The 13,197-nt window shown below is 45.7% G+C and overlaps 2 protein-coding genes across 3 annotated transcripts; both read right to left on the bottom strand.

Moving 5' to 3' along the window:
* Positions 1-398: 398 nt before the first annotated feature.
* On the bottom strand, positions 399-5,826 carry LOC101759782 (chaperone protein ClpC4, chloroplastic). The gene is made up of 10 exons (XM_004972892.3): positions 5,606-5,826; positions 4,935-5,046; positions 3,804-4,237; positions 3,546-3,698; positions 3,275-3,460; positions 2,594-2,812; positions 2,287-2,504; positions 2,094-2,169; positions 1,904-1,999; positions 399-1,778 (listed from the first exon to the last, which is right to left on the bottom strand). The coding sequence occupies exons 2-10, from the start codon at positions 5,023-5,025 to the stop codon at positions 627-629; spliced, it is 2,625 nt and encodes an 874-aa protein (XP_004972949.2). The 5' UTR covers positions 5,026-5,046; positions 5,606-5,826; the 3' UTR covers positions 399-626.
* A 583-nt stretch (positions 5,827-6,409) lies between these two features.
* On the bottom strand, positions 6,410-11,789 carry LOC101759374 (protein CHUP1, chloroplastic). Of its 2 annotated transcripts, none has more exons than XM_004972891.3 (8): positions 11,576-11,789; positions 9,442-10,310; positions 8,390-9,346; positions 8,156-8,287; positions 7,880-8,061; positions 7,663-7,774; positions 7,030-7,173; positions 6,410-6,794 (listed from the first exon to the last, which is right to left on the bottom strand). In XM_004972891.3, exons 2-8 carry the CDS (start codon positions 10,225-10,227, stop codon positions 6,711-6,713), a joined length of 2,397 nt encoding a protein of 798 aa, XP_004972948.1. In that variant the 5' UTR covers positions 10,228-10,310; positions 11,576-11,789; the 3' UTR covers positions 6,410-6,710. The 2 variants fall into 2 exon arrangements, with proteins under 2 accessions (XP_004972948.1, XP_022683064.1); XM_022827329.1 differs by lacking the exon at positions 11,576-11,789 and adding an exon at positions 11,108-11,404 and having other exon boundaries at positions 6,656-6,794.
* Between the last annotated feature and the right edge of the window lie 1,408 nt (positions 11,790-13,197).

The raw sequence follows: 13,197 nt of genomic DNA, 5'->3' as shown, positions 1-13,197 counted from the left end.
CACAGCGATAAATGGGCCGGTGCCGGAGACCAGTTGCAACGGGGGTCGCGGAGGTGCAGTGCTATGGGACTCCTGGATAATCCAAGATTTTAGTCCAAACGCTATCCAATATATCCATGTTATATTTGGATCCCGAGTCCATGTATATCCAAGTCCAAGGAGGTCCAATCCAAATGAGTTGGTGAGGCAAAGTCCAATTGGACCTTGGACTACGCAAATTCCAGCCCCATCTTTTAAGTACAGCAATAGTATCTGTTCATACGATCAAGGGTTTTTATCTTAATGAGATTTCACAAATTTCATTCATTCCGGTGGAACCAAATCAAATTTTCATGGTCAGGTAACTGAATGATCGTTTGATTAAGGGCCGCCTAAACTACCGAATGAAGCACACAAACTTGCACAAGCATTGTAAACATGTAGCACGCCTAATTGTCGTTTCCTAAATCCTAAGCAGTTCCCTGCAAAAAAAAAAAACAAAAAAAAAAATATCCTAAGCAGTTGACTCCTGATAGCTATGCTCCGGCAGTCTGGCTCATGCATTCTGTTTGACTTTTAACCATTCTCCTTTCCAAACAGGAGGTGCTCAATTATGCAAGGCTTAAAAAACAAATGATCATCAGCAACTAGATCGCAAAAGCGACAGGCTGCAGCTCCACGACAAGCTCATCCCGTCCGAGCACGACGACGTTCCCCGCGGCGTCGGCGTCGACGATCACCGAGTCTCCTTTCATGATCTCGCCGTCGAGCATCTTGTCGGCCAGGGTGTCCTCGAGCAGCCTCACGACGGCCCTCCTCAGCGGCCTCGCCCCGTAGCTCGGGTCGAAGCCTTCTGCAACCACGAGGTCCACGAACCTCTCCGTCACCAGCAGCTCGACTCCCACCTCCCTGATCCGGGCGGCGACGTCCTTCACCATGATGCCGGCGATCTCCTTCACCTCCACCTTGGTCAGCGGCCTGAACACGATCGTATCGTCCAGCCGGTTCAGAAACTCGGGCCGGAAGTAGCGCTTCATCTCCTCTTCCACCAGATCCTTGCTCCCGTCGCCGCCATGGCCGTCGCCATTCGCAGCGACGATGGCGGCGCCGCCGATGTTGGACGTCATGATGATGAGCGTGTTCGTGAAGTCCACCGTCCTGCCCATGCCGTCCGTCAGCCGGCCGTCGTCGAGGATCTGCAGCATGATGTTCATCACGTCGCGGTGGGCCTTCTCGACCTCGTCGAAGAGGACCAGCGAGTACGGCCGCCGGCGCACGGCCTCCGTCAGCTGGCCGCCGTCACCGTGCCCGAGGTAGCCCGGCGGCGAGCCGATCAGCTTCGACACCGCGTGCCTCTCCATGAGCTCGCTCATGTCCAGCCGGACCATGGCCTCCTCCGAGCCGTAGTAGTAGGCGGCGAGGGTCTTGGCGAGCTCCGACTTGCCGACGCCAGTCGGGCCGGCGAAGACGAAGCTCGCGATCGGCCGGCGCGGGTCGTTGAGCCCCACACGGGCGCGCCGGATGGCGCGGCTTATCGCCGTGACGGCCTCGTCCTGGCCGACGATGTGCCGGTGCAGGGCCTCCTCCATCTTGAGCAGCTTGTTGGTTTCGTCAGTGGAGACTTCGCGGACAGGCACGCCGGTCCAGAGGGACACTATGTGGCGAATGTCTTCTTTGGTGACCACCGGCACTGCTGACATGCCAGGATTCACCTCATCGTTGGTCATCTCTTTGCTCTTGCCGCTCAGAGCTATGATCTGGGAATTTAGCTCCAGTTCACGATCGCGAAGCTCCTTCGCCTGATTGCATATCATTCAGATCGTCATATCAGTCACATGTTTCAGCAATTGGAGAAGACGAGACGACCCAGAGAAATGCAATCGTCTGTTCATGAAGCAACAAAATCCATGTGTATCATTATTACCCTTTTAAAGTTCTGGCTGTGAATGGCATCGTTCTTCTCCTCCATGATTTTCTGGAGCTCTGTTTCAAGATCTTTAACTTCCTTGGATAGCTTCCGCTGTGGATCAGTTCAGATTGATATTTTTTCGTAAAAATGCATGCGAGAGTTAGAGATAACAAAAGAATGATGGTACATTTGTGACCGTTTGTACCTGGGCATGTCGTAGACGGACAAGGGATCCTGCCTCGTCAATCAAGTCAATGGCCTTGTCCGGAAGAAAACGATCACTGCAAACAGAAGATGCTGTCAAAATTATGAACGTTCACTCTCGAAGCCATAGCTCCTTTCTTAGAATATGGAACAACATTCACTGATACCATAGCTCCTTTCTTAGAGTAACAGACCTGATGTACTTGTGCGAGAGCTCAGCAGCTGTAGTCAGTGCTTCATCGGCGTATTGGACTTTATGATGGGTTTCATATCGCTCTCGAAGCCCTTCTAGAATTTCTCTGGCTTCATCGACTGTTGGCTCAGGAACTTTCACCTGTCGAAAACGCCTTTCCAGCGCTGGGTCCTTCTCAATATGTTTCATGTATTCATCAGTCGTAGTGGCTCCAATACACTGACAACCATCAACGTCAGTGAGAACCTTAGTTAAACAAATTGAACAGAAAATATTCCCACATGTCAGGTCAAACGTGATATGCTGACCTGTAATTCGCCTCTAGCTAGTGCTGGCTTCAAAATGTTAGCAGCATCAATAGCGCCTTCCGCCGCTGCTCCTGCTCCTACTAGGGTGTGAACTTCATCAAGGAATAGTATTATATCACCACACTTCTTGATTTCTTCAAGAAGATTCTTTAGTCTTTCTTCAAACTCTCCACGGTATTTTGTACCAGCAAGAAAACGTCCCATGTCAACGGAGATAACCTACCATTGATGAAGTTTTGGAAACCAGAATTAATTACTGACCAGTGACCACCCCATCTCATGTTTTGCAGGACAGGTCAAATAAAGCAAAAGAAAATCATCACATTGGCCCCATATCAGAATTTAATTTATTTTCGGTAATTTTGCATATTAATGAACTAATTTATTCATCTGGATGTATGTCTTCAAAGAAATTCATCCAAGGATAGTAGCTTACAAATTCATAGTGATTAAAGCCTATTAAATGGAAAAATTCATAGGCTTAGAAGTGCAAACTGGGCAAAACAAACACGAAAGGAAAAACAGCACTGCAGCATCTTATAAATCTAACCAACATAAATAGGTACTCCTTTCCATACATCTAACTTGTATGTAAAACAGTTTGTTGTTTGAAATAACAATCAAATAGAATCAAGACAAAACAAATCACAATAGAGGCCCTAAATAACAAGGAGTATTGACCTTTTTCCCTTGCATCGTTTCAGGAACATCCCCCCTGGCAATGAGCTGGGCAAGCCCTTCCACTGCTGCTGTTTTTCCTACTCCTGGCTCTCCAATCAGACAGGGATTGTTCTTCCCCTTTCTGCTTAAAATTTGTACAACTTGATCGATCTGTTTTTGTCTTCCGACAACAGGATCCAACTTTCCCTAGAGTAAATAACATGATCAAATTATAATTAATGTCCCAGAACATTATGGATTGTGTTGCATTCTAATAAGTCCAGAAAAGTACCTCCTTTGCTAAATTTGTTAGATTAGTTCCATACTCATCAAGTGTGGGTGTGGACTTCTTGCCTTTTGTTTTAGCAGAAGTTTCACTGCTTTGAGTTTTCAAAGAAGTCTCGCTTCTTCCTCTCCCAACTCTACCATCGATGATTTGGAAAGCCTGAGATGCAAGACAAGTTTATGATTATCAATTGACTAAGAATAAAAATGTTATCAAGAGTGATATAGGTAAAGAGGCAAAATACTTTATTTGAATATAATTTACCGCATTGAGTATGAGGTCCAAGAGAAAAATGCAAATGCACTGTGAAATGTGGCTCCATAGCATTTGGTTGCTTCCAATCTTGAGAACTAGGTGCTGCGTTTCCTCTCGTGCAAGTGCAACAATGTTCATAATCTCCCCAGTGAAACTATTGAGCGTCACCCTGGTGACAAGAGAAGCATTCTTTTGTCCTCTTGATGATCTGCTGGGAAGTATAGATTTGGAACCAGGTAAGGGTGCAGGCGCAGGACTATGCACTGCGCGTAGACTAGCAAATGCTGGTGTCTTGGCTTGATGGTTTTGAACCATCGATACTACTGAGGGAGGCCTCCTAGTGCCCTGACATTTCCAATTGGTTGTGCTACCTCCAGATGGCGATCTAAGAGAAAGTGGTCTAGATATGCTTCTTGCCATGATTGCAAATGCAGTCCCATAGCCTGCATATGATAGACAATCAGGTTAAGAGAAAACACATTCTAGATGCTTCCTCTGGTGAGAAAAATGAATTAAAATTTCTGGTACCTACTTCAGTTATATTTGAGTTCATGTATTATTTGGAACACGAGAATTTCACAAGAACTAGGAGTCATGCACATACTCTACAGCTTTTTAGTTTAATTGATTATGACCAACTCTGCAGAACAATAATTAGTTTTAACTATTAAGCAACAAAATCCAATGCTACAATGCATGGTTCTACATTACTAAGATAGATGAACCTACACACTTCAAGAGTTCACCAAAAATTGTATATGCACATAAAAAAACAGAGAGAGAGAGAGAGATCATGCCTCATCTCTTTTTTTTTTGTCCAGTACACATAAATATACTATTACCTAATTTTTTGTCAGGTGTGCAGCATTTGGCACGATATGCCTGTATAAATTTTAGGAGAATATTTTTGAAGTGTAGAAGTTCATCAACCTATAGTGGGTGCAGATGAATTTTAAGTATTTATTTGACTTCCCTAGATATGAATGACAGGAAAGAAGGATCCCTGAAACCCAACTGAACCTCACGCAAACGCATGTAGGCATGGACACAATACACAAGAAATAACCCCCATACAGACTGCATGAATCAGAGTGCAAAAAATCCTAGATTTCACAAATAAGCACGTGTGTTTCGACGCACCTGCAATCCTTGCAGCCTGTGCCACGCTTATGGTAGGGCGGACGGGGACATTGATAGGAGGTCGAGTAGGGGCCCAGCAGAGTGAGGCCATGACATCAAACTAATGCGTTGCCTGTGAGAGGGTCGATGATTAGAGTAACAAAACAAAGCATTCTACATGTTAATTTCCCAATATGAAAAATGGATTGGATCTGTGACACATATCTATGTCGCAGAACGTAGAAGTTACCATGATCATGCTTCGGTTTGAGGCTTTGAGTTCAATTCATAGCCAAATGTATGTACATTTGAAATAATTTCACAAGTATTCTACGGGAATCATGCCTTCGTCAGTAACATCCACTATAGTTTAAAACAAAGTATCGCCCAGTTTATGGCATGCTACAACAAATCAAACTGCGCGCGGCTTTTACCACGATCATCACTGGCTAGATTTCTCCTCGTCCATGATTTTACTTTACCACGATTATTCATGGTACAAGTACAACAAATCCCGAAAATTCGGCTGGGTGAGTTAACCATGGGCTAGGCTTCCGACGGTTCAGCTAAGCAACAGATGCCCTGAGTCCACGACTCCACGGACGATCAATGACTACGAAGCAAGCACTGAAGCTACAAAACCCCCAAACAAGCAAGCGCTCAGCCGCGAGGAGGCAAGGATTGGTTGGTACCTGCTGTGACGCGGCGGCGGCGGCGGCACGGCGGACTCCTCGACGAAGGCCTGGCCGCTGCGGCGACGAGATTTCTCGCCGGTCCCACCCCGCAATGGCTGGCAACGAAGCGGGTGGCAGGATCAAGGTGGGGTTGCCGGAGGGTGAGCCGCTGAGGCCGAGGCGACGGCTACGGGCGGCGGCGGAGGAGGAAACTGGGGCGCGAGGATCGGAAGGAAACCTCATCCCGCGCGAAGCAACCGGGGGTACTAAAGTAAATTTGGAGATCGCCGTGGAATCGTGTCGGTTGAGGAGTCCGTTTCCACTTTCGACTTCCAGCCCCCCTCGTGTCGGTTGAGGAGAGTCCGTTCCACTTTCCAGTTCCAAACCCCCTCGTGTCGGTTGAGGAGAGTCCGTTTCCACTTTTCAGTTCCAAGTCCCCGGTGCGGGTTGTGTTGTGCACTTACGCTGTTCCAAATATTACCTCTTGCAACACCTGTTGGATCCAAATTTTACAGGCCACATTTTTTCAAATTGGTGTAAATTTTCATAAAAATTTTGCTCAACACTAATTTTTGCATGAACATGCACCCTTCTATCATCTATCCATTCATATTTTGTGTTGAATTTTTCGTGAACTTTTGTGATACGGGAAAACCTGAACTGTTCTCAAACATTATAGGCCAATGGACACGGTAACAGCTGCGCCCCCGAGAATCTCATCATTTCAGGTGATTGAACGGCAAGAAAGCGTGTGAATTTCAGAAACCATCCATGACCTGGTCTTTTGATCACGCATGGATTCAAAATTCCATGAGACAAAGATAACCAACACTGCTCGGTGCCCACCAATCCACACGAAGAGCATGTTCCGACGCATTTTTCTATTTTCCAGCAAGGTTGCTACAAAATCCTACACAAGCCCACTGCCAGCAGGCCTCTTCAGCCCACTACACACATGTAAAAGAGCTCATATATTACACAGAATGCACACGGCACAACAATCCTACAAACATCACATTACCAAAAGCCAACTGTCTGTTATGCTTACTGAGAGGGTAAGCTGAAATTAGTCTCTTTTTTTCCCACAACACTACATTGACCAGCTTGTGGCGCTGCATCCTAGCTACTGGGTGCTATTTCTGACATGAACAAGGTTCCTCAGCTCTTCAAATGCATCCATGGTCTCTGGGTCGAAACCACCAGCAAACTGCAAAAATGAGCGATAGTTTAGATATAAATGACAGAGAGCTTGCAGATTTGACAAAACAACAGCTTCTTGCAGACGAGCGCCATATGAAAATGATTCTGTTGAATAACTTAGTGGTTGGAAATAAAGATATGAGAAATGCATCTGTATGTGGTAATGATGTTAGCAAAGAGTGATTGCTAGTCTGATCAATAACTACATGCATGGGAGTTTCCCTTTTGCTACAATGTGTTACCTGATGCATCCTGAAAGCAAATCTGACAGCCTGAAGCAGCATATACTCCAGGGCTGGATCCTTGTTCAGAGGTCCCATGTACTGAAGCTCCATAGCGACCCTTTTCATGTACATCTTCGCTAATTTCACAGAAGCAAACTTTATCTGCAGCCACCAAGCAGAAAACATAAGGGAATACTCCAGCAATATAAATAGATAGAACAGCAGGTCTTTCACAAGCTGGTGTTGCGTTATAGGCTTTCATGAATAATGGCAGGAATATAATCTGCAATTGCTGACAAGGGATCAAAGACTCCTGAGAGACTGATAGCATTCCTTAAGCAACAGTGCTCAAAAGCAATAGTTTCAGCATTCTCAAGGAAACTAGAGAAAATCACAGTAGATTTCTCCATTTAGGATTATGAGGCTCTTCAAGTAAAAAGGAAAAATAAGAGGTATTTACAATGTCTCTGTCACCATTGAACTTTTAGTAGCCATCATGCAAAGCATGCCTAAAAGTAATGGACAGCAAGCTATCATTCATTCCAGTGAAGTAGTGTAATTCTGACAAGGCCATTTGCAGTTTTATTAGCTGATGAAAGAGTACACTTAGAATTTAAACCTGCAGGGGGCAGTCCAACTTAGAACATTTACCTTGCTAATAAGATTGTTATCAAGCATCCAGTCAGTAGGAATATTGAACTCCTTGCACTGCCTCATCATAGCATCTCTTGTCCTCAGAAGGTTGTAGACGCCTCGCTCAGTCCTGAATTAAGAATGCCAATCAAATTATCAGTACCTTGTTTCGTTACCTGAAATAATTATCAAATAGACGCATGTTCATTGTATATTTAAGTAAACTAGGTCATACTTTTCAGATACTGTAACCATTTTCTTCAGTGCAATGTCACAGGGTAGGCGTGGATCATCTTTGTAGTTTGAAACTTCTGATTCCAATTTTTTCAGGTCCTGGTACCCGAAAGCTGCCTCTCGTAGAGTGTCTGCCTTCCTCTCAGGCCAATCAAAATGCTTTAACACTGCTCTCTCATCCACCTTCATGTGAGGAAATTAAAAAAAGGAATAATTTAAGTGACTGCTGCAATTGAAAATGATTACTCAGAAATCAATCATATCGGAATATACATACTAGGAAGCCAAGTTCATCATCTAGCCACTTCACAAATGCAACCACATCTTCGATATCTTTGTAGGCTGCATTAGTCACCTCCTTAATCAATGATTTCACAAATTCACCTTGAGTCTCAACATCCGCCTTGATCTGAAAAAGGAATAAAGTACACAGTTAGTGCCAGAACCAACAAATTAATACTATTTGTATTGTCACCGTATTTCGATAAGCAAGACTGAGTGCACTACTTACTGCCTGCAAATGGGAAGAGCGGTTCTCAATTTCACCAATCATGCTACTCCGCACATTAGCAGAGTTAGCAGCTTCACAGACTCCACCACTGGAAGTATCCTTTTTTGAGTCCCTTCTCATAAGTGAATGGTAGAGCTCTGCGACCTGTGGTGCCCTCTTCATTACACCAGTACTTTTTGAGGAAAACTTTGGCGGAGGCGGAGGAGGTGGTGGCCGTGGCGGATTTGCAGTCGATCCGTTTGATGGACCAGAGTTTGACACAGAAACAGAAGGTCTTGGTGGAGGGTTAGGGATGCGCAACACACGCTTTTCAACATCCAGACACTGAGACTTACATACTTCTGACTTGCCAAGAACAAATCTTGAACTTTCAGATCGACCAAAATCATACTTGTCCACGAGAAGATCATGCTTCTCCCTGATTGTCGGATCCTTATCACAGGAGAATGACTCATCTGTTGCATCTGGAAGGCTGATAAAGGTATCAGATTGCCTTCTCTTCACGATGTTGAAGTCTTGCGCACATCCCTTTGGCCCACCAAGTGAGTGCCTACGTGTCGGACTTCGTGCTTCTGCTGCTTCTACCCAGGCCCTATCAAGAAGTGCTTCCTTTTTAGATGCTTGACAACTCTTATCATTCTGAGACCACTGTTTGATGCGTTCTGCAATGCTGAATTTTATATCGGAATTGTCCTCAGCATTTCTTGCATCACCTTCAATGCTACCAAACTCATTAAAAACCATGCCACCATTATAATCTATATCAGTCATTGCTCTAGCTGCTTGATCCGAGTTACAGAGCTCATGGCGTAGGCATGAATTGATCCACCGAAGATAAGCAAGTTCCTCAACCTCGGTTAGCCGACTCATTTGCAATCCCTCAACTTGCTTGCTCAGATTTGCATTTGTGTGCCTCAGCAACGATGCCTCAGCTTGAACCTTGGCAACAATATCACTCTGTGACAGTATTCAACGCATAGCAAAAAAAAGGATTAGTTGAAATACCTTCATACAAAGTACAAAAAGAAATAATCAAGTTCAAACAATGGTACCTCTGCATTCTTCTCAAGGCCAGTCAATTTGGACTCAGCTGAAGAGAGCTTAATTGCTAGGTTTCGTTTCTGAAACTGAAGCTCTTTGTTTAACCGGCGTAGTTCAACAACTTCAAATTCCAAGTTTCCTGAAGAAGATGTATTGTCCCCATCTAGAATAGGTACCCGATTGCCATGCCCATCTAATCTTACATTTTCCTCACGTTGTTCTACCATAGAAGATAGAGCTGATAATTGTTCAGACAGACTTGTTTTCTCAGCTTCTAATGAAGTATTAAGTCGTGAAAGCCTGTCAATTTCACCTTTCCTAGCATCAAGCTCCTTCTCAAGTTCTGAAACTCTTGGGTTTTCTCTGCATTGCCGCAACTCTGCCTGTAATGCTAGCTCCCTTTCTTTCGACTCACGCAGTTGTTCCCTGAGATGATCCAACTCAAGGAAAAGATCATGAGATGCGGGGGACCTAATATTGTGGCAATCAAAGACATGGGGATGGACTTGAGCACCAGCTGGTGAGCAAGGGAAGTCTCCAATAAGAGATCTTTTAACCCTAGAGTGATATGGAATCTGTTGGTTGGTCTGATTGACATTTTCAACAGTCGCAAGAGGTGGTTTCTTGCTTGCAATGGCAGCTGTCTTCTTGGTTTTCTTGTCTGTTGTAAACCCTTTGACAATTTGGGAACCCCATGAGGATCCAAACTTGGGCTTCAGAGAACTTGGATTGCTTTTGGAGTCAACCCTCGATCTGCATGGCTTTGTTTGGTTGTCAAACATGATATCTTCTTTCATCTTTTCCCAAGATTACCACATTCAGAGCAGTAACCATGCAATTGTGACTGAACCTGATCAGTACAATGCTCCAGTAGCAAAACCTGCGAATAAATGAGGAAAGCCATTACTACCATATTGGTAGCAGCCAATTTCGCCATGAAAAGAGAAGGATAAATAATAGCGTAAAATGGTTTTGCAAAAGAGCTATAGGATTAAGTTTCCATTTCTAAACTCTCCGCATATAACCCCAACTTGTATGTAATTAACTCATCAATCTCAATTTATTACCAAATGAGTTGTTATCACACCTATGCATGGAGCAATTAACGCAGTAATGAACCAGTTAGCCTCGAAAAGCCCTCCCTTTCCTACTTACTCCTACGAAGCCCTTACACGGAGCATTAAGAGAGTAGCATTCATAGTGATGAAATCAACTCTATCAATCCCTATACACAACAATTGGGAATCAAAAGGAGAAATACAAAGGTCTGAACAATCATGTTTAGTACTACCAGGGTTGCTGTTCTCCACAAGGTTTGAGTAATCAAATTAACCCTGGATTCCTAATCCGTCCAAATCGTATAGCATTTGTTGGGGGAAGATTAGAAAACCAGCTCCAGGAATTGTGTTCTACCAGACTACAAAGGAGATGTACACAGTAACAACCTCATTTCCATAACATCCTGAGTATTAGGCTTACTGAAACATGGAAAGATAAGCGGAGACCCCTCCAAATCCGAAAACTTTTAAGCAACAGGCATCCTAGATTCCCAACCAAAAAAATGCCAACTTATTTAACAAACATGAACACGGTGCCATCAAAGCACAACCTTTCGCCATCTTAGAACAAAAGGAAACCGAGAGCATTGCACATGCCACTTGGTTGAGCAGCTCATACCTCTTATCCTGATGCCGCAGACCCGCTCAAAATCATAAGTGTCCGCTGAGGGACCTCACCTCAGCTAAAACCATGAGCAAGAGAAAGACGAATCTGAGCTGAGGCACACTCCGTTCAGAAAACCCCTAATCTTTCCCCCGCACTACCAGCTCAAAATCACCAGGATTCAGTACGACGAGATGGGCGGAAAACACAGCTCAAATCGATCTTGAAATCCCCCACCTAGCCTGCGCACCAACAAACCCCAAGCAGCTGAAAGCCGCGGCCTTCCGGTTCCAATCCCCTACCGAGAACCCCCGAATCAGCTAGGACGAAACCCGCAGCCGGGACCGCGGTGGCCGCCGGCGATTAGAATATCAAGCAGCTAGCAAACTAGCACCAGCGGCGCTCCGGTCAATAAATAAACAACGAAATCGAGCAGCGAAGACTAGAGGATGGATGGATGCAGACAAGGGGGGTGGTGCTTACTGCTAGCTTCGGATGCTTTGCCTCTCGCCGCCCGAAGCGGAAGAATCGCCTCCGCCCCCCACGCGCGGATTTTTCAATGGATTCCTCCCCCAACTTCGAGACGCCACGCGGCCGCCTCGAGGTCTCGGCCTCGGTCTCTCCCTCTCTCTCCTCTCCCGTAGCGAAGAGAGAGAAGGGGATGCAAGAGGAGGAGGAAGACGGCCGGGGTTTGAATTTTGAAACCGGACGGGGAAAAAAGGTGGGTAGCCGTAGCGGTAGCTGCTGCAGGCTTGCAGCAGCAGCACGCTAGCGGGGGGCAGAGGGCCAGGGCAGGCAGAGCAGGGAGGGGATGCTGACAGGTGGGGCCCGGGGTGTCGGGGCGGTCGGCTTCGTCTTTTCGCCTGATTTTTCGCTGCCTGTGCCCGTGCGCCGGGTACCGTGTGTGCTTGTAGGGGTGGGCCCGCGTGGCAGGACGCTCCCCGAGCTGACTTTGTCAACGGGTTTTGTCCGTATTGTAGACGTCCTTCAAGTTTGTCTAGTCAACTTAGCCTCCAAACTCCTAACTTTGACACTATGCAAAAAGAAGATTCTCCATCACATTAAACTTGCGGTACATGCATGGAGTACTAAATGTAGACGAAATCAAAAACTAATTGCACAGTTTTGTTGTATTTTGCGAGACGAATCTTTTGAGCCTAATTAGTCAATATTTGGACAATAATTCACAAATACAAACGAAACGCTACAGTTACGCATTTATGGCAAAATGTCAATTTTGCGACTTCCAAATTAGGAAGTAAATAACCACCAGATGGTTTTGGGAGAGAAATTTCGACATGATCTGCATGAGCAACCAACCGTCCGATTTGATTTGGAAAGCACCGTTCATGATTTTTTTTCTTCGAAATCGAAAAGAGAAAAAAAAATAGTGATGCCGCACTGATTGACACTCCTGCCAGAACTGCATCAAGCCGGTTGCAATTGTAATCACCTGAGCTGCTTGATATTTGACAGGTAGCGTGAGGGCCCTTTGGCACAGCTTAGCCGGTTTCAATTTTAGCTTCTTGCTACAGTAGCTGAGCACTATGCTGCACTATTTTCTAGTGTAGCGTGAAATTGGAACGCAAAACAAGGCAAAAAAAAATGAATTGAGTAGAGGGGAAGCGGTGGAGCCGAAAAAAGTGTCTTACCCGGATTCAACTCCGGTACACGCTACGATGCGCTACATTAGAGCACAGTACCGAATTCGGAGCCGGCGTAAGCCGCACCAAATGAGCCCTGAGTCCATCCCCAGCCAGGGTAGGCCCGTCGATGGCCATGTGCCAGGTGGGTGACCGAACAGGACCCCAGCCACGATGGGCCCCCAAATTAATAGCCAGGCCTGTTAACAGCACAAGCCTAGGGGCTAGGGATCCGCCAACGACATCATCAAATATCGGCAACTCGCGCATGTACGCCGTCCGACACATCCGCCGCCTCCACCAAAAACTGAATCGTCACAACTCGCGAGCTGTACGCCGCTAGGGGCACATCTGACATCCCCATCCGCTCCTCCTCAACCAGACAACCATGACTGGTGCCCTGTCTGATCCTGATCGTGGTCACCTCCGTTACGTACTGTCCCACTATCCTAATCCTGCAGG

This window comes from Setaria italica, chromosome VI (genome assembly GCF_000263155.2).
Source record: "Setaria italica strain Yugu1 chromosome VI, Setaria_italica_v2.0, whole genome shotgun sequence".
Classification (NCBI taxonomy): Eukaryota; Viridiplantae; Streptophyta; class Magnoliopsida; order Poales; family Poaceae; genus Setaria; species Setaria italica.
This window is presented reverse-complemented; position numbering and strand designations above follow the sequence as displayed.